At 44.8% G+C, this 26513-nt stretch overlaps 1 protein-coding gene across 3 annotated transcripts in view; it reads right to left on the bottom strand.

The window, feature by feature from the left end:
- The window catches only part of NFATC1 (nuclear factor of activated T cells 1), a 129256-nt gene that overhangs the window by 93364 nt on the left and 9379 nt on the right, over positions 1-26513 (bottom strand). For 2 of the 3 annotated variants that reach the window (XM_053396691.1, XM_053396693.1), the window contains exons 1-3: positions 23661-23866; positions 13466-14567; positions 3655-3814 (exon numbers count right to left, since the gene is read on the bottom strand). In XM_053396691.1, coding sequence (XP_053252666.1) covers positions 3655-3814; positions 13466-14567; positions 23661-23748 — 1350 coding nt within the window. In that variant the 5' untranslated portion in view covers positions 23749-23866. Of the gene's footprint in view, positions 1-3654; positions 3815-13465; positions 14568-23660; positions 23867-26513 lie in introns of those variants that run through there. The other variant, XM_053396692.1, reaches the window with a different exon arrangement.

The following is a 26513-nucleotide window of genomic DNA, read 5'->3' as shown; positions in this document are numbered from 1 at the left end:
GGAAATTAGCAGCAAGCAGATACACTTCCAGTTTTCCTTACAGACTCTCTTCAAAAGAATACAGAGAAACCACCACTGACCCAGTGTGAGGGCTCATGCCTCAAGTGGCATTGACCCAGCCTGACTTCCATGGCGGGACATCACAGTCCCTTCCCCTCAAAGCCCAGGCGAAGATGGGCTCACACCACTGCTAATACTGTGCCCAGAGCCTCTTTGCCCTGTCTACCTCCTCAGTGAGCCCTATGGCCGATACAGCAAGCTCCTTCCAGGAACAGAGTCATCAGAGGACGTCTGTGGGAACCAGCAATTCTCAGCAAAAGAAGAAGAGGGGAGGAAATGCCAACTGAATAACCCTGGCACCATGTTGTTTCTGATCCTGATACCAGACATGAATGGGGCTATTATTATGATAATATAATATTATGATAATATTTTATATGCTGCTTTGAGTTTGTCTTGGGGTTTTAAGCGGGATATAAATTAAATTAAGAAGTAAGCAAACACTGGTGTGTGAGGCTCTAGCTGTCTGCTCAAGTTCCTGCCATGTTTTACCATCTGTCCTCCTGAATTCCAGCTCTTTGACATTCTATAGACTGACGCCTTCCCTCAGGAGAAGAGGTGCAGTTTAGATGTTGGGCTGGCATGAGTCAGGATGCCTGAATGTTGGCATCCCTTCAGACAGATAGATAGACAGACAGACAGACAGACAGACAGACAGGTAGACAGGATAGATAGATGATAGATTAAAGATGATAGATATAGATAGATAGATGATAGATATAGATAGATAGATAGATAGATAGATAGATGGATAGATAGATGATAGATAGATAGATAGATAGATAGATAGATAGATAGATAGATAGATAGATGATAGATAGATAGATAGATGGATAAATAGATAGATATAGATAGATATAGATAGATATAGATAGATAGATATAGATAGATAGAGATAGATGATAGATAGATAGATAGATGATAGATAGATAGATGATTAGATAGATAGATAGATAGATAGATGATAGATAGATGATAGATGATAGATGATAGATAGATAGATAGATAGATAGATAGATGATAGATAGATAGATAGATAGATAGAGATAATCAATGGAGACTGTGGGGAGGGGAAAAGGATGATAGGAATAAAACAAAAATACTAAGGGAACCCCCTGCTCCACCCAAAATCTTGGTTTTTTTCCCATGAAGAAGGAGAACAAAGAAAAACAAGATCCACTTATTCCAGGGACTGAAAACTAGATTCATATTCATTACACCCATGGATCTGAGGTTTGCTTTCCTCTTTTCCTTCCAACTTTTTTTTTTTTTTTTACTACTTCCCTTTTCCTTTTCTTCAACCCTGCCTATGCAGAGACACACAGCAGACTTCTTTTTATTTCCACACACTGTAGAAAGAGATTGCAGGGGAGTGCCAGGACACATTTAGCCCAATTAAATGTTGGCACTGTGTTCCACCCCCCCCCCGATCATCCGGGTGGAAATTTTAAAGGTCAAACTGGCCACTGTGAATTGATGCCTCCCATCTATGTTTCCTTGCGCTGGGCTGCTAGCAGGGTACATACAAACAAATGTATCACTACAAATTTCAACCTTAAACATCACTTGTTGTTTTTGCTTTAAATACACAAATAATGAGATAGGCATGATGAAATTTCCACAGTGAAATGTGCTAAAGAAGCTAAAGGGTGGTAGTAAAATCTTTAGCTATCTCTCTGGAATTCAAGACTTAAAATTATTCCCAGCTGAAAACCACCCCAAATTTGCATTATTGTTTTTTGGTTGTTGTTTTTTCAAAGAATGAGCAGAGAGAAAATTTCAAGAAAGATTCTTCCACCCCCTAAAAGCTTTCAAATAAATGCAGGCCACATGAGAGGAATTTTAGGCCCCATCAAAGCAAGTATTTAATGAGCTTCCATAAACACCCAAGGATTAGCCAACCCTATTTTTTACACAGGTATACACTGACTGTCTTGTCTGTTCTGCTTTCCATGCAGAAGGTCTCCGGTTCAATCCTAGAATATCCTGTCTGAAATGCTGCAGACCCTCTCCTAGTAAGCATCAACAATACCAAGACATTCCAAATGGGAGGCTCTCGTGGTATACAAACGGTATCTTGCCATAGACTTTAGTGAGATTTCTTATGTAATCAAGGAAATCATGGTGTTGCCCCTTTATTACCAATAGAACCATAATCCAGCTACAGAAGATTTGATGGTACACTGTTCAACCTGTAGCTTTCAGGAGACGAACAGGTGTGGGAGAAGGAAAAAAGTAGACAAAGAGCGCTTGCTTTCCAATTTTGAATTATTCAGACTGGGGGAAAGCTTATTTCCATCTGAAACAAAATGTAGCACACTCGGAAAACATTTATGAAAGAAAAGCCAACAGACTTCGTAAATGCAGCAAAAGAAAACTTCCTGCTTTTCTCTCAAGAAGTCTTGTTACAATCTTGGGCATGCATCAATTTCAATATAGGAGATGTAACAACATCAACAAGCCAGAAACATCCTGCATTACATAGAGACTTTGAGCAATTATCTTTGGACATAGGAGTGTGGAGCCAATACTGTGGAATATATTGTTGCATATTCTGAAAATGTGCAGTATTAAGGAGACTGGGAAGTAAACTTGTTCTGGGTATTCGTAGCGCAGTTGTTATCACTCACCTATCATTGTATCTTCTTTTGCACATCTCCTGAGTACATATTCAACAGTGATATATGGCTGTTGCTGAAAATGTTTATTCATGCTGCTGTAATGCACAAGGATGACCACGCCAACCAGCTTGTCCCTGCACCAGTTGGGCACCTTATTTCAGGCTACCAGAGCTCATGCACAAACATAGTCTGATTGTAGGAGTTAGGCTCATCTAAGGACCCTGAAAGCAGTGGTTTTAAACACACCTAACACTGCATAGAATTGCAGCCTGAGTGGTATGTCAAGTGCTACATAACTGTAAGCAAACAAGTATTCTGATAATAACCACATTATTGTGGTTCTGTATGAAGCACACTGTAGGGCACACATTCAGTCTTTGGAGTCCTGTTGTTGTTGAACCAATGAAGGCTCATGCCCAGTGCAAAAGAGTATATAACATGTAATGTTTGTTTGATATACCGCCCTTCATCATAAGATCTCAGGGCAGTACACAGAATAAAACACAGGATAAAAACAAGTAAATAATTGAAACAAAACAGCAAAACAATAACTTCCCCTCTTCCTACAGATACATTTAAAAGGCTGTATAATATTAATCAGCCCAAAGCCTGGTTGAAGAAGAACATTCTCACCTAGTGCCTTAAAATATATAATGAAGGCACCAGGCGAATCTCTCTGGGGAGAGCATTCCACAAGCGGGGAGCCACTACAGAGTAGGCCCATTCTCGTGTTGTCACCCTCCGAACCTCATGTGAAGGGGGCACACAAAGAAAGGCCTCAGAGGATGAATACAGAATCCAGGATGGTTTATATGGGGACCGTTTATATGGTTCAACGGGGGCCAAGACTTAACTTATGGAAGTAGCATACCAACCAAGGTCATCAAAGCTTGTTTGAATTTGCAAGAAATATGCACAGGGGTCCTTGCCCAAACAAACAAGCCATCTTAGCGAGCATGAGAAAGGCTATTACCTGCACCACTGGATGTCCCCCCGCAGACGCCTTGACAGCCCCTCGACTCCCTTCGGTCTCGTAATGGGCTCGGTGGTGGGACTTCGGCTGCACTTCAATCCGAAGTTCATAAGGTCCTGAGTGAGACGGCAGCTGCCAATCCAGAGCAGGCAAGGATGGGCTGTAATGGAAAGCAACCGCGATTAAATATTAACATTCAGTCCACTATCATAAACCGCAAGAACCTGGCACTATTACTTTAGAGGCCACGTTTAGCAGTTCATCCTTCACCATCTTACACTTAAAATTTCATCAATGGAGATAATGGTATGACATAAGTAATTTAATAGGTAATGGTTATTTTATGAAGATTTATGTATGGCACAGATTTGATAGGCCAGATGCAATCAGATGCTTAAACAAAAACGGAAAACATTTTAAGCTTGGTTAAAAAAATAACAACACTTAATGCATCAGCCCATTAATCAAAATGGACAAATGCAGATAAGTAAGATGTGTGCATGGAGGGTGGGGGGTGGAATCTATTCTGAGTTCGACTCTGGGTGAGGTTGGGTATCAGAACTTCAGTTTCTCCAATTTACATTCAACCTACTTTGTTTTTGATCCTGTTTCAGCAACCAAAATTATTTAGTTGGCTTCAGCCATAGATTGGCTCAGCAATGTTCCCTCTGCACTAAGGGTGTATCTTTGCTTTCTTCAGCACAGGCAAACCATATGGCGACTGACTTCAGCCAGCAATGAGTTCGTGCCTTCCTGTACTGCCATTGTGGAGAGTTCACCTCTATGACAGGCAGGGCAGATGCCAGAACAGGATCTCTCAGGTGATGTTGCACCTGTCTTTCAGAGATTCCCCCTCCCCTCTCTCAACAACATCGAGAAGCAACACGTCTCCGCATCTACCCAAGGTGAAAAATGAGCCCTGAGTTGTTGCATAAGCGCAACCATTTACGGTTTATGTAGGTAATATAGGTCAGTGGTAGCCAATCTTTTTGACAAGGATGCTACAAGTCAAGTCCAAAATATCAGAGTGACCCTCTCTTCTATATGTATGTTGCCTCACGTGGCTGTTGAGTTGGGGACTAGGCAATGTCACCTTGCAGGAGGGGCAGGTACAAATACATACCTGACAGTTTATCGGTTGGAATTATTTCTATCCTGCCTTGCAGCTTGAGTTTCCAAAACAGATACAGAAAAGATCCCACAATAGCCTAAATGTGCATTCAAAAGTAACAATGAAAGATAAAAGGTCCTAATTGCCATTAAAAGCATGCATGAGTCTAAAAGCCACCAGGTAGGACACTGAGAAAATGAACTGGGGAAGAAACAGTCCACAATCAAGGTGACACAACTGATAGCTCAGCCAGTAGAGAAGGAGACTCTTGATCTCAAGGTTGTGGGTTTGAGCCCCACATTGGGCAAAAAAAAGATTCCTGCATTGGACTAGATGACCCTCGTGGTCTCTTCCAACTCTGTGATTTTATGAAAAGGCCCTCTGTCTCATGCCTACCCCCTCCTCTCAGAAGGTGAGGATACCTTGAGCAGGGCCTCTGAGGAAGATCTGCACAAGGCAGTTTCGTGTGAGAGTCAACAGTCCATCCAGTCCTTCCAGTCCCAAGCCACTTACGAAGTCTTAAGATCAAAGCCAACTTAACTAGGTTATAGCCAGGCCTATGGCTCCTCCTGCTTCCATCCAGTTCTGCCATAAAGTCCTGCTCTCTGTGCCACAGACCACCGAAACTCAAATCTGAGTGAATGACTTATCCCCCCTTATAGACTCAATGGTTGGTGTGAATAGGACCCAGGGTAAAATCTACTACCAAAATATTACCTACAACTATAAGAGGCAGACACCTCTCCATCATTTTAAGTCAAAGCTGCTATGATTACAGTGTTACCATGCCACACTGTCTTGAGAAGCCTGAGGTGACTGGAGTAAAGTTTTCACTCAAGCACAATTGGCAAGTTCATGAGGCTCATCCTGTTCTGTGTACATCTATGTATGCTAGCATTTAAATGTTCCTGGATAATTATCTGGAGCTCCCGCTTGACTGCAAGAATAATTTATATAATATAGAGCAGCTGCATAACTCATGTTGCAGATCACTTCATGTTATGAAACAGGTGCTTCCATCTTTAAGCCAGTTCATATATGATGGATTTTGCTCTCTCTTTCCCCCAAATATCTATCAGATTGTGACATTTTCAGGGTGTTTCGTTCTTAAAAGCTCTAATCCACCAATCATCACAAAGTTTGGATCCTCTAACTTTCAAAGGGAGATGGAGAAAAAAGCAAGGTGAAGCTGGCTGAATTACCATATTTTTTGCACCATAACACTCACTTTTTTCTCCTAGAAAGTAAGGGGAAATGTCTGTGCGTGTTATGGAGGGAATGCCTATGGGTGGCGGGGGGGGGGGATCTGCTGCAGTCGTGAACAGAGGATCCATGGTTCCCCTTCCTTCCCTCCTCCGTGGCTCACTTTGAAACAGCAAAGCGGGAGAAGAGCCGCTGAGTGGGGAGGAGAGAGGGACAGAGAGCCTGCTTCCTTAAAGGAGCAAAGCAGGAGAGGAGAGGAGCCGCTTACACATGTGTAAGCGGCTCCTGTCCAGTTGGCTCCTTTAAAGCAAGCAGGCTCTCTGTCCCTCTCTCCTCCCCACTCAGCTCGCTACATAGCAGCAAAGTTTTTCAGCTTGCTAAGCCGGGGATGAGCGGGGAGGAGGGAGAAAAGCAGAGCCTGCTTGCTTTAAAGGAGCAAAGTGGGAGAGGAGAGGAGCCTTCTCCCCTTATATACTCCTCTTCTTCATTATTAGCAGCATCCTTCTCCACCCACCCCACACGTGCTTCTTCTCCCCTTAAACCCCTCTTCTGCATTATTAGCAGCATCTTTCTCCACACACCCCACGCGTGCTCCTTGTCCCTTGAGTGCTTTTCCTTCCCTCCCCACTTAAAACGTGGTTACAAAGCATGGATCCACATGGATCCTCAGGATTTTTGCATTGGGCAACTCCAAACTCACTGTCAGATCACATGTTTGTGGCGACAGCATGAACCACAAAAATCATACATCCACTGTTTCGTTTAGAATATTTTTTTTCTTGTTTTCCTCCTCTAAAAACTACGTGCGTGTTATGGTTGGGTGCGTGTTATAGAGCGAAAAATACGGTAAAAAACACACAAACAAAACTTTATTTTCTCTGCTTAAGATCTTAGAGGAGCACCTGAAACACTGACTGAATGCAGTTGCTGTTTCTGTTATAAGGCAGCCATGCAGTTAGGCACGCCATAATTAAATCCCACTGCAAGGGCTGACCAACAAAAGTAATAATAATAAATTGAGAATTAAATGCAGTTTTCCTGACAGAGGAAGTGGCATGATGCTTTAAACAGTTTCATGGGTTGTGGCTTGGCAATGCAATTTCCTATTCTAGGTTATCTGTATTGTGCACTTAATTTCCTGCAGCACAACTTACTTAAAAGGAAGAGATATCAAACACATATTTAGATAGAAGTTCTTTCGTGGGGGAGGGGACCAGGAGAGCCCAACTGCATCACACACAGGATAATATCCTGAAGAATACATGGGCAGATGCTCAGTGAAGGCAAGAGCTGTAAACCGTACTATTCCATAAGCATCAGCTGTTTAGTGTAGATCTAAAATTAATGTAACATATGAATGAGACAAACATGTTTCGAAACCCGTGTTGCCAGGGTTGGCTGACTTATACCCTCAATGACAAATCTGGGTTTCCTGCCATGTTCATGTGCGGATTGGCCCCTAATCAGCAAAATCCCAAAGTCTTCTTCGGAGCTAGCCTGATCATCAACTGGCAAACTCACCCACTGTTATTCTAGTACGAAAATTCAATACTCTTCCAGGACTAGCTTGGCTGTGAAACTGACTGCAGCCACACAAATGCTTGGAGCAAGGCAGAGTGGGTAGAGCCAGTGCAGCAAATAAAGTTGTCACAATTTTCCTGGTGTTTCTTCTTGCCTTTCACAGCCACCCGCCACACCCAAATTGAGCGAGTAAAATTAATCCTATCGTGTTATGAAAAGCCTTCACTGCTTAATTTCTATGCATCGAGGGGCAATCAAGGATAGACGAGTCAGATCAGTTAACAGAACTGGCAACGATTCACAACAGCAGTTGATTGGTTTAACAAGAGTAACAAACAGAATCTCAAACTGCACAGGTGATGCCTAGTGACATCTTATATGTGGTGATCACATGAAATATCATTATCTAGCCAGATCTTTCTCTTTAAAACACCTTTGTCTCCTTTTGCAGAAAGGGACTGAAATAGTTCACAGTGCAAGGAAACTGGAACTTAAGTTTCCAACAAATCCCTGTTTTCCAGCGAAGTTTAAAAAGTTAGGAGAAAGAGTGGTCATACTTAGTGTCCCTAATGCTGAATTTTACATCTGGTATTTCAATCCTCCACAGTGGTGCTGAAGAAGGATTTTAAAAAACACCCTATTTCTAGGAGAATTCCAAAATCAAATTTATGAAATGTCTTATGATATAAACAATATCAGGAGCCATGGTGGGGAGAGGGCTGAATATTTGGATTTTCATTTTGTCAATTGGCAAGGCAGTCCACATGCTAACACTTATTGTGAAAAGATGCAGGTTACATTACAAATATGTTGTATACAGGCCACACTATCATATTACTTCTCTGCAATCATTTTAAAGCAAACCTATTCCGCTTTTTCTTATTATGTAAACTGGGGTGGGCACAAACAATATATTACCTTTCGTCCCCCAAAACAGCAAACAGACAAAATATGTACGCCAAAAGGATCAATAACATAATAGCAGCAAAATAATAAACTTTAACTAGGTAGCCTACACATAATATGAAAGCTACTAATGATCCCACAGATGCTGTGTCAAGCAGTAAAATGCCCACAGCTGTGGTTATTTCAGGCGCATGGGTGTTGTTCACCCTGCCAAAGCCTTCTTGGCAGATGGCGCATATATTGTACCCTGTGGAATCAGACAGCTCTGTTGATCAGTGCTATTTAGATGCCATCTTTCAGGGCAAAGCCCTACTCAAGTGGCTATCACAATTAAAGGAGAAAATGCAATACACTGCATTTTTAAATATTAAATATTTTAAGAAAGTTTAACATGATGTAAAAAAGTCCAACTCACAGCACGTTTTTAGTTTAGCTGAAATAGGCATGCCTTTAAGGTCCATTTACTAACTGCTACTGATGCGGTCACGTGTATCTCCCTTGGGAAGGGGTTCCATAAATACAGAGTCACCACCAAAAAGGCCCTGTCTCTAGTTCCTGTGGGGATTCCCTTGGGCTTAACTTAGTGCAGCAGCTAGATTGCTGGCTGTCAACGCCATATAATACCTCTGTTGAGAGAGCTGCAATATGCTATTAAGTGCACTTCAAGGTCCTGCTTTTATCATTCAAAGCCCTACTACAAACTTGAGGCTAGGATACCTAAGGGGCCACCTTGCCCTCTATATCCCTGTCTGGCAACTGCACTCCTCAGATGGGGCAATGCTGAGAGTGCCATATGGCCCCAAAGTGAACTTAACCTGTGGGGTGGAAACCTGGATTTTAGTGTTGTAGCTCCAGCTCTCTGGGATCAATTACCAGCCGAAATCAGACAGGCTTCTAGTTAGGTACCCACTGAAGACATTTTTGTTTAGGGAGGCTTTCCCCAAGGTGCAACCTGCTCACTAATGGTTTCAGCAACTGGTATGCTGCCTCTGACAGTGGATGAAGCACATAGCCATCACGGTGAGTAGCCTTTGATAACCTTAGCCACCATGGATCTGTGTAATCCTCTTTTAAAGCCAATGCTTTATGTAAACCACTTTGAGATACTTATTAACATCTTTTGTACTTACAAAAGCAAGAGCTGTGACGTATCAGAAGACTTTTGCAAAATTCACAGTGGGGTGTTTCCTTTGGCATGGTACATGCTGGTACATACTGATGCTAGATACCAATACATTTGATTATCTAATCTTGTGGTACAATACCAAGAGGGAAGTATGGCTTATGTTGCAAACAACCTGGTTGAATGAAGGCAAACATCTCCCAATCATGTACACCAGAATTCTCTGCACAGCACTAAGCTTATTGTGAAGGGAGGCTTTGTTCTTTAGGCATTCCATCTCCCTAGCCATGAACTCAGCTGAACCGTCAACCAGCTTCGAGTGCATTGGTGGCCTGATAAAAATTCTGCTGGTGCACCAAACATCTCCTTGTCTGAGCTAACTGAGGTGGTTTCAAGGGTTCTGTTGACGTCTCCAAAGACCATTAGCCTTGGGTGTCTTCAACATTCATGCCAAAGTGGTCTGCCTTATCAGGAATGACTAAGGATTTCATGGCCTTGGTGGTATTCAGAGACCTGTGTATATCTGGGCAAGGCAGCCTTCTGATCGAGTTTTCAGTAGGGGACTAGGTTAAAATTATCTGTGAGCAGGAAAGCCATATTTGATTCCATTGTCATGGACAGATCATTCATTACCTGGATTTACCTACAGCTGTAGCAACCTCTACAGGAACAGAGGCTGAGTGTAATAGGACTGCCCCTCATACAGATGAACCTGGGTGGTTTTCTTAGGTAACCAGGAGTTTTTCCTGCAGGTTTAGCCAGCAGTCTTATTGAGGCTCTGGTCACCACAGGGAATGAGGGACTGACCCAAGCTATCAATACGATCACTCCCAAGTGTTATCAGCACATAGAGCTCTATCAGCACCTTGATAATCCATAGTGATCCTTTCTCAAAAGTAAGATTGTGTCAGGATTGTAGCTATACCTAGATGATGTGTCTTTAACTAGAAACCATACGACGTTCAAAACCAGAGGATGCCATTTCTATTACATCACTAGACAATTCCCTGTCAAAGACACTTAAACAAAAGCTAAGGAGGATTATTGAAATATCTCAGCTTCCCTTCTTTCTGCCTCACTAGGCTGTAATCATTTGCCTCAAGAGCATTTTCCATCATAGATGGAGAAGTTTAGATAAGTTATTCCATTTTGCTGGAAGCAACGTGATTCACATGGCCATTAATCTGCTTGTATCAATACTTCCCTTATGAACTGCCGGTTCTGCTGTAAACATTTTCTACATGCTAAATCTTGGCACACAAGATTAAAGGCTACCTGGTTACAAACAGAACAGAACCTTAAAATGCACACAAATACATCCACACACAAGGCTCTCAATGTGGGCTTTGTGCAGGAGCAGCACCCAGATGTTTGGGATTAAGCCAGAATCAGAATCTCAGTGGCAAGCATGCCATGAGGATCCACCGATTATTACGATTTTAAAGAACTAAATGCCAGTGATCTCCACAGTTCTTGGACAGGCTGGCATGACAAGTATTCTTTCCCAGTGAAATCTAAGGTTGTAATATTGAAGCCACTTTCCTGCAAAAGGTTGGCCTCTCCTCGTCCCACTCCAAACCCCAAAGTGTTTGCAAAAAGGGGTTGAGGAATTAGCAACTCAGGAACGTTTCCTTGTGAATGCTAATAAAGTAGGCTCCTGGAGACACCATTCAGAGTTTGCATGAAACTCAAACACCATTGTGAAACTAACCAGCCATGCGCACAGTGGATGGCTCTCAGCAATTCCCTATCTCACAGTTTCAAATCCCCAGCTATAACATGGAAATAAAAATGATCTCACCCGGTTATTGTGGATACAAAATGTAAAATTATAATCACACCAATTCTTACATCCAAATAAGAACTTCCTTTTAGGATAGAGGGGCCTTGTTGACATAGAGGCAGGTGTGGTCTTCCATATGATCATAGATATCTGAAAAAACAACTATTACTTCAGGAATTTTCCAATCACCCTTTTGTTTTAGGATTCCTCCCCCCCCCCTTTATTACAGAGGTAATACAATAGTTTTGGCAAATAAACCATTCAACAGGGTGGATCTTGGAATCTGTATTATTTGCTGGAACCTAACCTAGACTTTGAAACAGAGCAGATGTATCAGAGGGTGGGAATCCCAGCTCAATCGTAACGAATTATTGCTGGGGAGGTGTTTTTCTTGGGGGGTGCACTTAAAATAACAATTTCAATTGTGTGCTCCCATGATTGTATTGACATCTGCGTTCAGTTGTCCAGGGTTATTTCATATATAATACATATAATGAAAAGTATTTATGGGTTAAAGGAAGCTTGGTCAGGGCATTTGATTGGTAAAATAACTTAAACCACAATTTTACAGTAGCTTCCAGCTGTCCTGAAGCACGAGTTAATGAGATCACATGGAAACAGACTGAAAACCAGGAAACATTTTTTTTTTTAACACAAAAACAAAACAGTGGAAAAATGCTAGATTTTACTTTCATTAACACACTAGGGAATGCTCTGTTCATTTTAACTGTAGGTGATAAAATGTTTATTTCCTTTTTAGAAAACAAATCTCTGTTAGCTACTGTATCATAAAGATTATGGTGGTCTAATCACCACTTGATTCCCCCCCCCAATTGTTAAACACACATGTGCAGGGCCCTAACCTACCCACATTTTTTTCTCAGCTAATGTAAACTTTTGGGGAGATAGCATCAGATAATTTCTTATGCAGGAGAGCTCTGAAAATCATTGTTCTCCTTTAGAAGTAAGTTGGCAGTTCTGGAAATCACTGCTACAACCCACACTAAACCAGTTTAGGAGCTAGCATGCATCTACATCTGCCTGTGAGTTTTCCATTCATGATGTTTAGAACTTTAATTCCCAAACAGACGTTGTAGGTATCTGGTACACATTTCCACACTTCCTCATGGTGCAGACATATCCATCACCACATTACATGGGGGCTAACTTTAGGGGTGGAGGGTGGGGTCTGTGGGCAATCCCCTACCCCATGTTGATGGACTCCAACTCTCAAATGTACAGGATTATTATTTTTTAGTACAACTAACCAATTTAACTAACAGTATAGAAAGCAAGTAATTACTACCTTATTTGGATGTGCTATACAGATATATGCACACACACGCCCCAGCCATAAAACCAGGATTATTATTTTTTTAAAAAAACACCACTGTCCTACCAATTATTCTGAAGCTATGTATGACTAGGAGGAGAAACACTTTTAGAAGAGATTCATTTATTGTAAGGGGTTGGACTAGATGGCCCTTGCAGTTCCTTCCAAGCCTACCATTCTATGATTCTAAGTCATGTAAAATAAGGAGGAAATGAACAGGGAAGAAGGAACTCTGGTAAGATGGAAGGGTGGCTACAGAAAGCACCACGAGATCAGGGGTTGCATGAAGCTCCTGCAAACTGCCAACCTGTGCCCTTAGGAATAGGACATTAAATATACAAACAGGCCACTGGGCATTAAAAACTAGGCCAAGCCAGTCAAAAGCCATACAGTAGTGTGTAAAGTTAGGGCATGTCATTTTAAACTTTTCCCCACTGTGCTTTCTTTTTTATAAATGTTATTCTGTAACATCTATTTTGTTATATTACTCTTATACAAAGTTATACTGTTTTCAAGGTTGGAAAAACAAAAGAGAAACAACAGGAACCCAGAAGCAGCCATATAGCAATTCCAATAGCCTACAGATGGTGGCTTGACGCTGCCTTGCTATTGGTCAATGTGAAATTAAACCAGGAGACACCACAAAAGAAAACGGAAGCACAATGTTGTAGGCCTGATTCTAACAGGCGCCACCAGAAATCTTGTCTTTGACTCTTTAGATGAAATAGCAAAAAAAAGGGGGGGAGCGGGGAGTCAGCAGGGACAGGGCATTAGGAAAAGTAATATGTATATCTTTTTACCCCACAAAAAATAAATCCCACAAACTTGTACCTCATGTAGGATGATGGGGACAATGGCTTAGTTTTGGCCCATGGATAGGGATGTTGAGGCACCGAAAGGTACTGATCACAGAAGCTTCCTTTCCTGATGTGCTGAAACCCCGGAAACTCTTCTGGCGACAAGTCGGCTGTTGGCGATATGGTCCCATGATCTTCCCCGCTCGGTTCGGTCTTGAGCGTCATGGACTGGGTGTGATCAATTGCCGTTCTCCTGGACTTGGTAGGAATCCCATCGTTCATGTCTATTGTGCTGTCAGTGGTGAGGGCGTTGATGGCTGCGACGATGGCCGAACTGGTATACTGGTTAGTGTTTCCTAGCCATGTCTCATCGGTCACGCTGACTCTTGGAGAAGTCTGGGGAGAGGGTGTTGGAGAGGGGTGTGGTGAGTAGGAAGTCTGCCTGCCGTTCAGGCTGTATTTTCTTTTGTTGCAGGGAGAAGATGGCCGGGAGTTGCGAGTGCTCAGCCAGTTTTCCTCGGTGATGCTCGTTCTGGGAGACGCCGAAGGGGAGTGCCGGGGCGAATTAAGTAACGTGCAGGTCACCATGCTCCGTTGATACGCTTCCTCGGCGTCGGTAGTCTTGGGCGACACACACGGCGATTGCCAAGGAGATGTCTGAGGCGAAGTATAGGGATAAGAGTAATTGGATTCATAAGATGATGCTTCTGAATTGCAGCTTCTGGAAGACAGGCTGCTTGCTGGACTCAGGCAAGATGGGTCTCGATAGGCCTCTATGTTCGGCAGGTTCAACGTCGCAGTCGTAGGCGATCTCTTGGTGTTTGGGATGGGCTCCTCGATTTCTGGATCATGGAAGAACTGGTTGTTGTTATGATGCAGCCCCAAGTAAGAGGTTATTTCAATTCGAGGGCTTTCTAGCGCTGGCACGCCATTAGGTCTGACGTTGGGAGACAGATAATATCCGGCGGTGCCACTTTCAGCATGCCCTCCATATCCCGAAGGATGATTAGCTGATGGGACAATCGAAATGACTGGATTGGATGTCTGAAGGCCATGACATGGAGCTGACAATGAAGGATGTGCCACACTTAGAGGCAAGCTGGAATTTATATTTGAAGATGCATAGTTATAATGTTCTGTAAAAACAAAACAAAAGATAAAAAAACAAAAAAGAATGGCATGAGATGTTGCACACGCAAAGGAAATTCGTTAGCAAACTGAATCCCAAACGTGATCGAGTGGATAGGAGGAGAGCTTCACCAGGATCCAGACACCACTTTAGCTATTTCTATTCAGTGAGCAGGCTCTTTGCTCTTTGTTCTCCTGCTCTGAAGTGGGAATTACATTGGTAACCTAGAGCAGGGTTTCCCAGCAGGACCAGTGCTCAGAGAGGATGGGAACTGTAGTCCAAAAACAGCTGGGGACCTGAGTTTGGGAAACCCTAACCTAGAGGAAGGGGACCAGATGTTGTTGGACTCCAACTCCCATCTGCCCCAGCCAGCCTGTCCAATGGTTAGGGGTGATGGGTGTTGTAATCCCGCAACATCTGGAGGGCCACAGGTTCCCCACCCTTGCTTTCTAGAAATGATTCCACAGAATTGGAGCATTTGATTGCACACTGAAGGCATATTTGGATGCTACCAAGAAACAAATGCAAGCTATCTCTGCATCTTCGTGTGTGTGTGTGTGTGTGTGTGTGTGTGTTTCTGGTGCAACCGACAATGCCGTGACTCACAAAGCTCCCCAGCAGAAAGAAGAAGCAAGGGTTTGATGCATATCTTGAACTCCCACATCTAATTCACAGAGGAGTTTGAGCTGCTGCTCTGAACGTTACAATGGATCACACAGAGAGAATGGCAGTCACTCCTTTATCTTTTCTCAGTGCTTCCAATACACATTCAAAGCTGCCCTAAAACTTCACTGACATTATGTGGAATGAATAGAGCCTTAGCGGCCAATCTTTTTTGGAAAGAGTGGCGCAAAATATGAAGCAGTGACACTGTGATGCCCAAATATGCATCTGTCTGTGCTCTGCTGTGGCTTTGCTTCTAATCTACTGAACTTGAGAACAGAGAACAGGGCAGCACTAGAGAGGAAGGTCTGACTCTATGACGTACCTGGGCCCCGTGGGTCCCTGTGCTTCTGTCCAGACATGCCTGCTACCTGTGTGAATTGTGGCAACTGTAGATTGGCCACACATGTTATTTGCATAATGTGCATTATGCTTTATACAGTGTTCCCTACAATGACTTTCTTTCGGTGTAGCTTCTGTCAGAGAACGGTGCATTTGAAAATGCTGTGTTTCAACGCTTAATAATGTTGCTATGAGGAAATGAAGATTCCAGCCTTCCTAATAACTTCTCTCAATATTATTTCCAGGCTCAGCATCGGCACGCATAGGTTCCAGCACTCTGTTAGAGCCCACAAATGCCACTTAACCCTGGTCAACTTTTTAAAAAACTTCTTTTGTAACAGCACTGGGCAGTTGAGTCTCAAAGTCACCATTTTAATTTCCTCCAAAGACCCTTACATAGTACTGCACCAGGGGATTGTGGGAAATTTGAATGGTGGCTTTCTGCTGCTAAGCAACACTGCAGCTGCCTGCTGTTACCAGGTAAGTCTGCCAAAGTTCACCCACAGATAAGGGGATCCACCAGAAGGACCTTTACAGAGAGCTCCCCTCAAACTTGCTTCCTGTTCCTGATGATCTCTTCCTAGATTGCACTTCAAAGCAAAGTTTGTGAGGGGCAAAAGTCTTCGAAGGAGTTTTTAACACTGACTCCAACAAGCAAAAAGTGAATGAACAAAATGCTTGAAGATAAATAAAAGGACACACAAAACCAAGATGGAGATAAATGTTATATGAAAAACCATTTTAAAAATCTTATTTCCAACTATAGCTCATACAGATTAAAATGTATATGCAATTTGTCTCAGACTGTTGGTATTCATCACAAATGTTTTGAGATAAAGTGTGAGAGAGCATAGTTATGCACAGTAAACACATGAAACTGTACTAGGCACACAGACGCATGTTGCGCAAAAGAAAAGAGAGCGTCTTCTTCCACACAAACCAGCACAGCTGATCAGCCAGAGCACAAGCAACACCCCACCCCCGGTCTTCTTACTTCAATAACTCAACTTGGAGCAAAATGGCTCCATTCACTCTCCAACATCAGATCAGTACAAGTACAGTGGCACCTCGGGTTACAGACGTTTCAGGTTACAGGCTCCGCTAACCCAGAAATAGTACCTCAGGTTAAGAACTTTGCTTCAGGATGAAAACAGAAATCGTGCGGCAGCAGTGGGAGGCCCCATTAGCTAAAGTGGTACCTCAGGTTAAGAACAGTTTCAGGTTAAGAATGGACCTCCAGAACTAATTAAGTTCTTAACCCGAGGTACCACTGTAAGTCTTTTTCTCAAAGCCAATGCCGAAAACAAACCAGATTATGCTTGTGTGTGTGTGTGTGTGTGCTGCCTGTTAACCATGAAGAAGCAGCTGCAGTTTACAAAAGCACACAGAAATAGAGGTTGTTTGGAAATATTTAGAGAGTTGTCATTCATCTGAGCTTCCTGTAGCCACCAAATTTCACCAGACCAGCCCTGCTAGCAACTCAGTCGGAGTGGAACTACATGATACGCTTAACCCGGTTCAAGTTGCGAGTTTCTTTGCAGCTTTTCCACATCCCTGGCTGCTGCTGGTGGTGAAGAAATTAACACTACGACATGGGCAAGCATCCCTAAACGTTACAGGATGAAGCAGAGATGACTTGACATGGGGCAGCCCTGTGCCATAGACACACCCTTTGAACATGTGTGATTTTCTATTCTCCTTTTCGAGAGGTGTATTAATCTGTTGAAGAGCCCTTGACATCACTTTGAGCAGCAGCGGAGTCCTTTGAGGCTACTGGATTTCCCCTGGCCACTCCTTAGCTGGCTACTTTTTTGACCTTGCATGTTTGCATTTCTGACATTCTGCTGAAGTCACATTTTCTACCTAGCCCTCTGCAACCATGAGGACTAAAAATGTGTGTGTGTGTGTGTGTATATATAATTTAACTTGACTCAGTGGTACAAGAATCCCCTTGCACTCATAGGAACTAGCAGCTCTGACCCCACTACAAAATAAAACCGTGCATTTACCATTCAGGTTATTCTGTCTGTATATTTCTGAACTGAAGCTACCTGCAGTTTTAACATGTCTTTTTCAGCTTCAGGTGCTTTTAAAGAATCCTGTACTCCTGATTGATTGAAACAAACAAGTCAAGGCTTCTTCACTTCCTTCACATACAATGTTTGTTTCCTTCCTTCCCAGGAGACAAATGCCCCAAGCGCTGAGTCTTCCCTACTTACAAACCCGAGATCCGGAAAAGCTGTTAATGATCAGGCTGTATTCCCAACACAACTCAATCCTCTCTAGCATTGCAAGTGCAGCAGAGACTCTGAGCTCCTGGTGGCTTCTCTTGTTCTCTCTCCCTCTTTTTTGTTTCTTACTAATATACTCAGCTCCCTCATCTCCCTAGTATTCGGATTTGATAAATGATTCAAAGTGAGACATTGACACACGACACAAAACACCCAGCTGCTCTGTAAGCAGTTCAGAGAGATATATGTTTGGCTGATTTTTATCATGCCGCACATCATTAATATATTCAACACCCATACAAATCCTTTGAACAGATGCCTTAGGAAACCTGGATATTGACCAAAAGATGTTCATTGACTTAGAGGGGTGGAGCAGCACAAATAAAACAGGGCTACACTGCTCTCGTCATGCAATTCAAATCAATGGTGTTTGCATTATATTCGTACAAAATATACACTGTCTCAGGGGTTGGGGAACCTCACATCCAGGGGCCAAATGTGGCCCTCCAAACCTATCCATCCCTCCCTCCAGACTCTCCCCACACCACAACCTCTCAGCTCTGCATCCTCCTCATTAGTTTTTGCCTGGCTGGAATGTGTGTGAATCTGTATAGAAATTACAGCATAAAGGAAAAAATATACATTCGCTGCTCCAGCCCACTTCTGGTCTGCGGCCCCTGGAAGGTTGCACAGAAAGGAATGTGGCCCTCTGCCTCGAAAATGTTCCTCACCCCTTGCACTGTGTGTAAAAGTACTTTGGGCTGCATAAAAGGGCAGGTACTGAACTGAACGCAATCCACTGAAAATGCTGTATGACAGCCATTAACAGAACCAGGTTCTTAACACTGGGTGGTAGTGGTCTAGGGGAAGACATGACCCTGTCTGTACACTTTTATATCCTACTAGGTCAGATCAGGTGAAAACCTTGCTTGCCCTTCACTGGCCACATCTCCATCATCAAGGGATCCCTTTGCTATCCAAAATATTATTTGTTGGCTTACCTGCCCTTCAGCATAAGGCCCCCAGGGCAGGCAACATATATACCCACATAATATAAAACACAACATACAAATTAGTTTGAAAAGGGTTGATTTTTTTTAGTGCAGGATCTCCCATAGCATTTAATCTTCCAGAGTGAGGGAGATTCTTGTGTTCAAATAACAACAATGAGATTTACTGGTGTGGCTGTTCAGATCTGCCTATACTAAGAAGAGCTGAGGAGGTGGAAGTGGTACCTGAACACAAAGGCCACACCTGGCCTCCTCCAGGAACAATACTGAGAGGGGAAGAGGAAGACCCTCAAAACAGTCTCCAGCTAAGGCATGTACTTCTCCTGTGCTGTTTTCTGTTCTGTGTTCCCTAACTAGATCCTCAGACAATGTATGCATCTGTGACTGTCCTCATCAAACCCACAGGAGACACAGGAAGGACTGGTACTTCCTGTGGAACTTAGTCATATAAATATCTTGCTCTGTGCCTCTGGGCTGATTTACACCGGTGAATATCTCTAGCCAGCAGTGTATGTGGGTATGCAACTGCCTGAGGAAATGTTTAGTATGAACTGGTCTGTGCATGTTCAGAGCTGGGAGCAGGGCCGGATTTGGTTTGATGAGGCCCTAAGCTACTGAAGGTAATGGGGCCCTTTATATGTCCAGCTGTCCTTTGTCAACAACAAATTGTCAAGTTTTTTTGTGTTGAATATATGCTGTATTGTAATTTATGGACCTAATAGGTATCTAAAGCCATTTGCACATAACAAATAGGAGCCTACACAACACAAAACATTGTTGCTGTATGTAGGTTTTATTTTAGATGTTTTTTATCTTATATTTTGGAAAGGTACATTCAGTGGTTTTTTTCCCTTTAAATTTTTTTGGGGCCCCCAAGAGAGTGGGGCCCTAAGCTATAGCTTCTTTAGCTTATACGTAAATCCGGCACTGGCTAGGAGGAAGAAGAAGAAGAAGAAGAAGAAGAAGAAGAAGAAGAGGAGTTTGGATTTGATATCCCGCTTTTCACTCCCCTTCAGGAGTCTCAAAGCGGCTAACAATCTCCTTTCCCTTCCTCCCCCACAACAAACACTCTGTGAGGTGAGTGGGGCTGAGAGACTTCAAAGAAGTGTGACTGGCCCAAGGTCACCCAGCAGCTGCACGTGGAGGAGTGGAGATGCGAACCCGGTTCCCCAGATTACATGACTACCGCTCTTAACCACTATACCACACTGGGAATCTCAGGGATTGCAGCTAGACTTTTTCCAGGTGCCATAGATATGACACCCTTCCAAGGAAAGTAATAGCATTGGGTCACATTGCACACTGATATAAAGTTGTTTACAACTGGATCGTAGCCCAACACCTAGCATGGATCAAACCAATGATATCTCCATCCTGTCTGTGAGAGAAGACTGACTCATGTATAGCAGAAAATGTAAGTGGGTTCTGTGTTGCAGGCCAGATCTGAAAATATTGAAGAAGGCTCACAATTCTAAAGATGCTTCTAGAGTAGCTGCATTAGGGAACGTTTAAGATCTCAAGAGGGGAGATAGAGGGGAAAAATATGGATAGGAATAGCTATCCAGATAGAACAAACACCTACCCTCCAAAATAAGAGGTATAGTAGTCCTGTTCAAACATAGAATTTTTCTGGTTCCTTGGACTGGAAAGATGTGAGGTGCCTAAATTGTGCCACCACACTTTTAAGGGCTCTACTATATATATTTGTCAGTCTTCTCTTAAGAGATGGTGGTGAAACCAATGGTTTGACCCATACTAAGCTCCATTCAAAGTTCTGCTTCGATCAGGGTCCTGCCGTGTTTAGCACCTGTTTCCCCAGGTGCCTCCACCATCTGAAATAGGACACGTGGCAACCAGAGACAGCCTTTTCAGTGATGGCTCCTCGGCTTTCAGAGGTCATCCCTGGCAGCTACTTTTACTATCATTCAAGGAACAATCATATACACAAGAAAGTGGCATAGAGCAAACTGGTGAAATTAAGCTGGCATAAAGTTGCACCAGATCCAAACTCTGTTCATCAGCGGAATTACTCCTGGCTGAGCCAGCCTAAGCCTGGCAGGGGGAAAACAAGCCTTTAAAATAGTGTTTGAGTTGCACCATCCCTTTTATGGGCTGAACTTATGGTGAGCTGCCAGGTCATGTTACCCAGCTGAATGGGCCTAGGATTCACCCTAAGTCCCCACTCTCTGGTTCCACCACACCCCCTTTTCAGGGCTTATGCCAGTTTGAGATCCACCAGGCCCAACTCAGCTGGCTGGGGGAGATACACCACGACATCTCTGGCTGAGCCAAGAATGAAGGAGTTAAGCTGATGTACTCAGGCTATGCTAGGAACCTCCCAGCTTAGCCAGAGATCCACTGGATCCTAAACCAGGGGCAAAAGAAGGCTAATTGACACCTGGGGTGGGGCAAACCACCGGCTACACATGTGTGTGTGGCGTCGCTACATAGGGCTGCTGGCACCACCCGAGCACCATACGGATAGTGGCAGGATCCTCTGCTCATGGCTGCTGTGGCAGCGGAGGGATCCCACCGCTGTCCGTACGGCACTCGAGCAGCGCCAGTGGCAAACCACTATGTACAGTGCATGTGCGGTGTCACTATGTACAGCACATGCGTGTGACACCGAGCATGCATTGTATGTAGCGTTTTGCCACCACTGCTGCTCGAACACCGTATGGACGGTGGCAGAATCCTCTGCTCGCGGCTGCAGTCACGAACGGAGCATCCTCCACATGCGGCTGCGGAGGCGCGATGGCCACTTGCGCTGCCGTGCTTGGGGGCGGCAGGGCGAGCACCCCGCAGGGTGCCTTCTTGTCACTCCCTCCCCCCCGACATGGCACCCAGGGTGCAACACCCTCCCCGCGACACGACTATCCTAAATCACTCGTCCTGGTGGATAATGCTATAGGATTGCACTCTTAGAGTTCTATTTTCCTATGCTTTAACATGATTTGGTGATGTTAGTACTTTTGGGGCAGTTTTGGTGTGTGGGGGCGTGTGATAGTTATCTGAATTGTAAAAGGCAGTTCTCAGACCACCTCATGACTCCTTAATACTTTTTTCCTGGGGAAATACATGCTTATGCCGTAATCTGGTGAACTGTAAGGCCTCACACTGCCAGCGAAACCCAGATCCACAGAATCCCACAGAATAGTTGTGGTTAACTTCTCTTACGTATCCACAGAATTTCACAGAAAAGTTGTGGCTAACTTCTCAGGACGGGGGAAGCAGAGGCTGCTGCTGACATTCAAGCTGCTTGCAAGAACTGAATCCCCACCCAGTCATCACCAGTCCCTCCTCCTTCAAGCAGCATGTGGCAAACAACCCCCCACCCCACAGAACTTCTCGAGCTGAGCAATCAGGAAAGAGGCTGGCCCCAGAGGTTTCCTGCAACTGCTGGCCTTGAGTAGTATTGCTGGGAGCCTTTCATCAAGGACTGTCTTCAAAGGCCCTTCTGCTCCCAGACTGATGCAAGGACCAACTCAAGTTTCCCCAAGCTGAGATCTTTAAGATCCTCCCATGTCTTCTAGCCAAAGGTTCCTATTGAGCATGCTCAGAGTACACAAATGACGACGCAGAGAAGTATATACACACCACATGCCATGGTTTTGACTATAAGAAGGTGGCATACACATAATTGACAATGACTATGATGGTGTGACACTGGGGTTTGATGTTAGTGGGGCAGCCAAAAAGGTTCCATGTAACCCAGGCCTTTTTTCCAGCCAGAACTCATTTCCAGCGCTTCTCAGGTGGGCGCCATTGCCATTCTAAGAGAACAAGGGAGGAGTTCATGGTGAGTTCTGGAACCTCTTTTTCTAGGAAAATAGCACTGGTGTAACCAGTATGTAAAACCTGGTCTATAGCCCATCCCAAAGCACAGGCTGCCCTGGCTCTGGGCCTTACATGGCATTTCCCCTCCCACTCCCCTTCCTCTTTCTTCAGCCTCTTTGACCCTCCAGCCTGTCAAGCCCTTTGACTCTCCAGCACAGAAGGCAGCTCGCTGCAGCGTGCCTTGGTCACTTTTATCCCACTGACCTCACAGCAGCCACGCAGGCGGCAAATGCTTCTGAATCCCAGTTGTTGGAAACCACAGAAGGGGAGCACGCTCTTGCGCTCCAAGCCTGCTGGCTGGTTTCTCACCAGCAACTATTTGGGAACAGGACGCTGGCCTAGACGGGCCATTGGCCAGATCCAGCAGTCTCTCCTGGATGCTCCATCTGAGAGGGCCTTTCCGCAAAAAGACACTTGCTTTGCCTTTACTCCTTCTATCCGCACACATCTGCAAAGGCTTCTCAACACGCATCTGTGAAACCTGAATTCGACTTTTCCCTTTCCCTTTCTTTATTTTTAAAAAGGTTACACAGGTGGGAAAAGGAGGTCACATTACCCTGAGACAACAGCAGCAGCAGCAGCACCTGTTTCGCGAGCCGTTTGGAACAGGCAACCTCCTAGAACCTTATAGTTGGAAGGGACCCCAAAGGTCATCCAGTCCAACCCCCTGCGATGCAGGAATCTCAACTAATCCAAGTTTGCTCTGCTTAAAAACTCCCAAGGGGAGGAGTCAGAGTGCCCACCACCACCTCTGCGGGGAAACTCTGCTCGCTTGATCCGAGCTGACCCGTCCCTTAGGGGAAAGAAGAGCGAGAGAGACGCTTCCATCGCAGCCACGGGAGGCGCCTCCAGATGGCTCCCTCCTTCCCTCCCTCGGCTCCGCCTCTGCCGAAGACCGTTCTTCCTCCGTCCCAGAAGAACCGCTATATTTAACGTGCTGCAAATAAACTAACCTCTTCTCTCCCCCCCCCACCTTAAATCCCGGGAGGCCGGAGTCGCCGTTGCCTCGCCACCCACCTTTGCTGCCGGCGCCCTCATCGCTCTGGTTAAACTCGAAGAGGAAATCGAAATCGAACTCGGGCTCTTCCTCCTCCAGGCTGGTCATGGCTTGGCAGGGAGACGCAGCGGCAGCGACCTCCTCCTTCTCCGACGGCGCGGGGGGAAAGTTGCTGCGGACGGTCTTCTCCCTTCGCAGCCCCCGAACACCTGTTGCCGCGCCAGCGAGCGAGGAGCCTCCTCCTCCTCCGCCGCCGCCGCCTCCGCCTCTGGACAGGCCTGGGGGTCGCGCTGACCTCCGCGCCGGGCAAAGCTACCCAGGAGCTGCCTGCTCGCTGGCTGGCTGCAGGTCCCGGGACGGCGCGGCCCCTCCTGGGCGGCTGTAAGGCGAGCCTGGGGCGCGCGCTCGCTTATCGCCCGATCGCTGCCTGTCTGCGGGATCCTCCCCCTGCCTTTGTTGATCTACACCCGGAAACATCAACAAGCGACTTGCTCTGCCCGCCTCGCGCTCTCGCTCGCTGGCTGGTTCCTCTTTTTTTAAAATAAACCCTCTCTGCTCGGGTTACAGGCCCGGAGCGGGGTGCAGCCAGGAGAGGGACGCTGGCCTCTCGTCTCCTCTGCCGCGGCCACCTGTCCGAGTTAGGCTCCTGGGGGGGGGAGGGGGGTCTACCTCCTTCTCCCTTTCAAGTTGGCTGCAGCGTTATTTGCTTCCATTTCTCTCTGCACCACCACCCCTTTCATGTACACGTCCCTTCCACAACCCCAATGGCCTTGGTGATGTGGTCTGAAAGTTGCCTCACATCTTAGCAATCGGGCATTTTCCCGCAGATGCGTATCCAAAGGCAGATGCGGAGGCGTAGAAATTTTATGAAATTAATATTCCCTTCCAAAAAGAAGAGTACATTCTATGAATATATTTAGTGGGTGGCCAGGAACACCCCCCCCCAGCATGTTCCCCTGTGTGTTTAAAAACCTTCCTGCTGAAAACCCATAACTTTTCCAATTCTGTTGTGCTATAGTCCTTCAGACAGTAATAATGTAGCATTGGGAAAGCACAGAACTAATAAAGCAGAATAAAGCCATTGGTAATACTGTATACCTCCTCTTTCCATATGAACTGATCTGGACCCTGTGATCATCATCTGAAGCCCTTTTTCAATGCCTCATCCGTGAGAGGTCCAGAGAGTGACAACTTGAGAATGGGCCTTTTCTGTGGTGGCTCCCCGTGTGTGGAATGTTCTCTCCAGGGAGGCTCAACTGGCACCTTAGTTACACATTTTCTCTCTATGACCAAACCTTTGGCTAATTAACAATCCGTGGCTTTTCAAATGTGGTGGTGTTTTGTTGTTTTGTTATACCCCACCCATCTGGCTGGGTTTCCCCAGCCACTCTGCGTGGCTTACAGCACATAAAAATTGTAAAACAATAGACTTTTAAAATTTCACGATACAGGGTTGCCTTCATATGTCTTCTAAAAGTCAGATAGTTGTTTATTTCCTTGACATCTGATGGGAGGGCGTTCCACAGGGCAGGAGCCACTACCGAGAAGGCCCTCTGCCTGGTTCCCTGTAACCTCACATCTCACGGTTTCTTTCTGTTTTATTATGTGTGTTCTTGTTTGTCTTCTCATCTTGTATTTTTATGAATTTTAATGTTGTGAACTGCCCTGTGATCTTCTGGTAAAAGGTGGTATAAAAATTAAACAAATAAATACTACTATTGGGTCATGTTGTACAACATGCCCACAACAAAACACCAGTCTAGAGGGGCCCTACAACAGTGGACATTTTGACTGCTTGATCATTCTTGGGCTTCTGGAGAAAGGGCAAGATATAAACTGAAAAAACAAATAATAAAATACCCAGAGGATATTAGCCCACAACAGCCAATCGTGGAGGAGACACTTAAGCCCTTCTTCCTGCCCTCTTTTCTATAGTCCCTGTGTTTTTGTTCTTCACATTCATCGAAGGGCAAACATGATGGCAAGCTAAAGTGGATCCATGAAGCATTTGGCCCATGTTGGAGACAGCAGGTGAGAGAGTACAAATCACCCGAGCCCCAAAAGCCCACACCTACAACCCAGATCACAACTTGTTCAAAAGAGAGTGAAGGTTCTTGCGGAACAAAACATGCAGTAATGGTGTGAACCAAACCCACACACCAAGTTATTCCAAAGAAGAGAGGGTTATCAATCATAGCACCAAGAAGCCAGCCAACACCCTGAGACATGTTGGTGCCAAAAGTTGCCAACTCTTGAAACTCATGTCTGGTATTTGGTGCCCAGAGCCAGGGTAGGTGGCGGGGGCGGCAGCGCTGGAGCTGGGAGCAGCATGCAGCCCTCTTAGGCAAGCCAGCGGGTGGAATAAAAGCTGTTTTAGATAACCAGGTACAATTAAAATAACAAACGAGGGCCGGGGGTGGGAATCCCTCTTTGCTATATGGCAACGGGGGTGGAAGTAAAACAAAACAAAAAACCCAGCCATATCTTTTCCTTTGTCCTCATTGCTTAGCAATGCACTTGCTGCCTAGGGAAAATAAATAAATAATAATAATAATAATCCAAATGGCTCCCTCAAGGTTTGGAGGTAAAAGTATATTGGGCAGGCCACATCTTACAGGGGAGACCCTACCGCAGCCATGTGTTAACATTTTGTTTCTAGCAATGGCAGTCCTGGGGGCAAGGGACAATGAAGCTGTCGGGCATTTACTTCACACCATAAATCCAAACCCACAGGTACTGTGTTAGGGGCACCGTTTCACTTCACGTGTCTTTGTGAAGGTGGCAGTGCTTGTCGACTGAATGGATACTGAACTATGGAGGCAGGACACAGATTCCATCATGACTAGTCGCCATTGATAGACTCACCCTCCATG

This window comes from Podarcis raffonei, chromosome 7 (assembly GCF_027172205.1).
Source record: "Podarcis raffonei isolate rPodRaf1 chromosome 7, rPodRaf1.pri, whole genome shotgun sequence".
Classification (NCBI taxonomy): Eukaryota; Metazoa; Chordata; class Lepidosauria; order Squamata; family Lacertidae; genus Podarcis; species Podarcis raffonei.
This window is presented reverse-complemented; position numbering and strand designations above follow the sequence as displayed.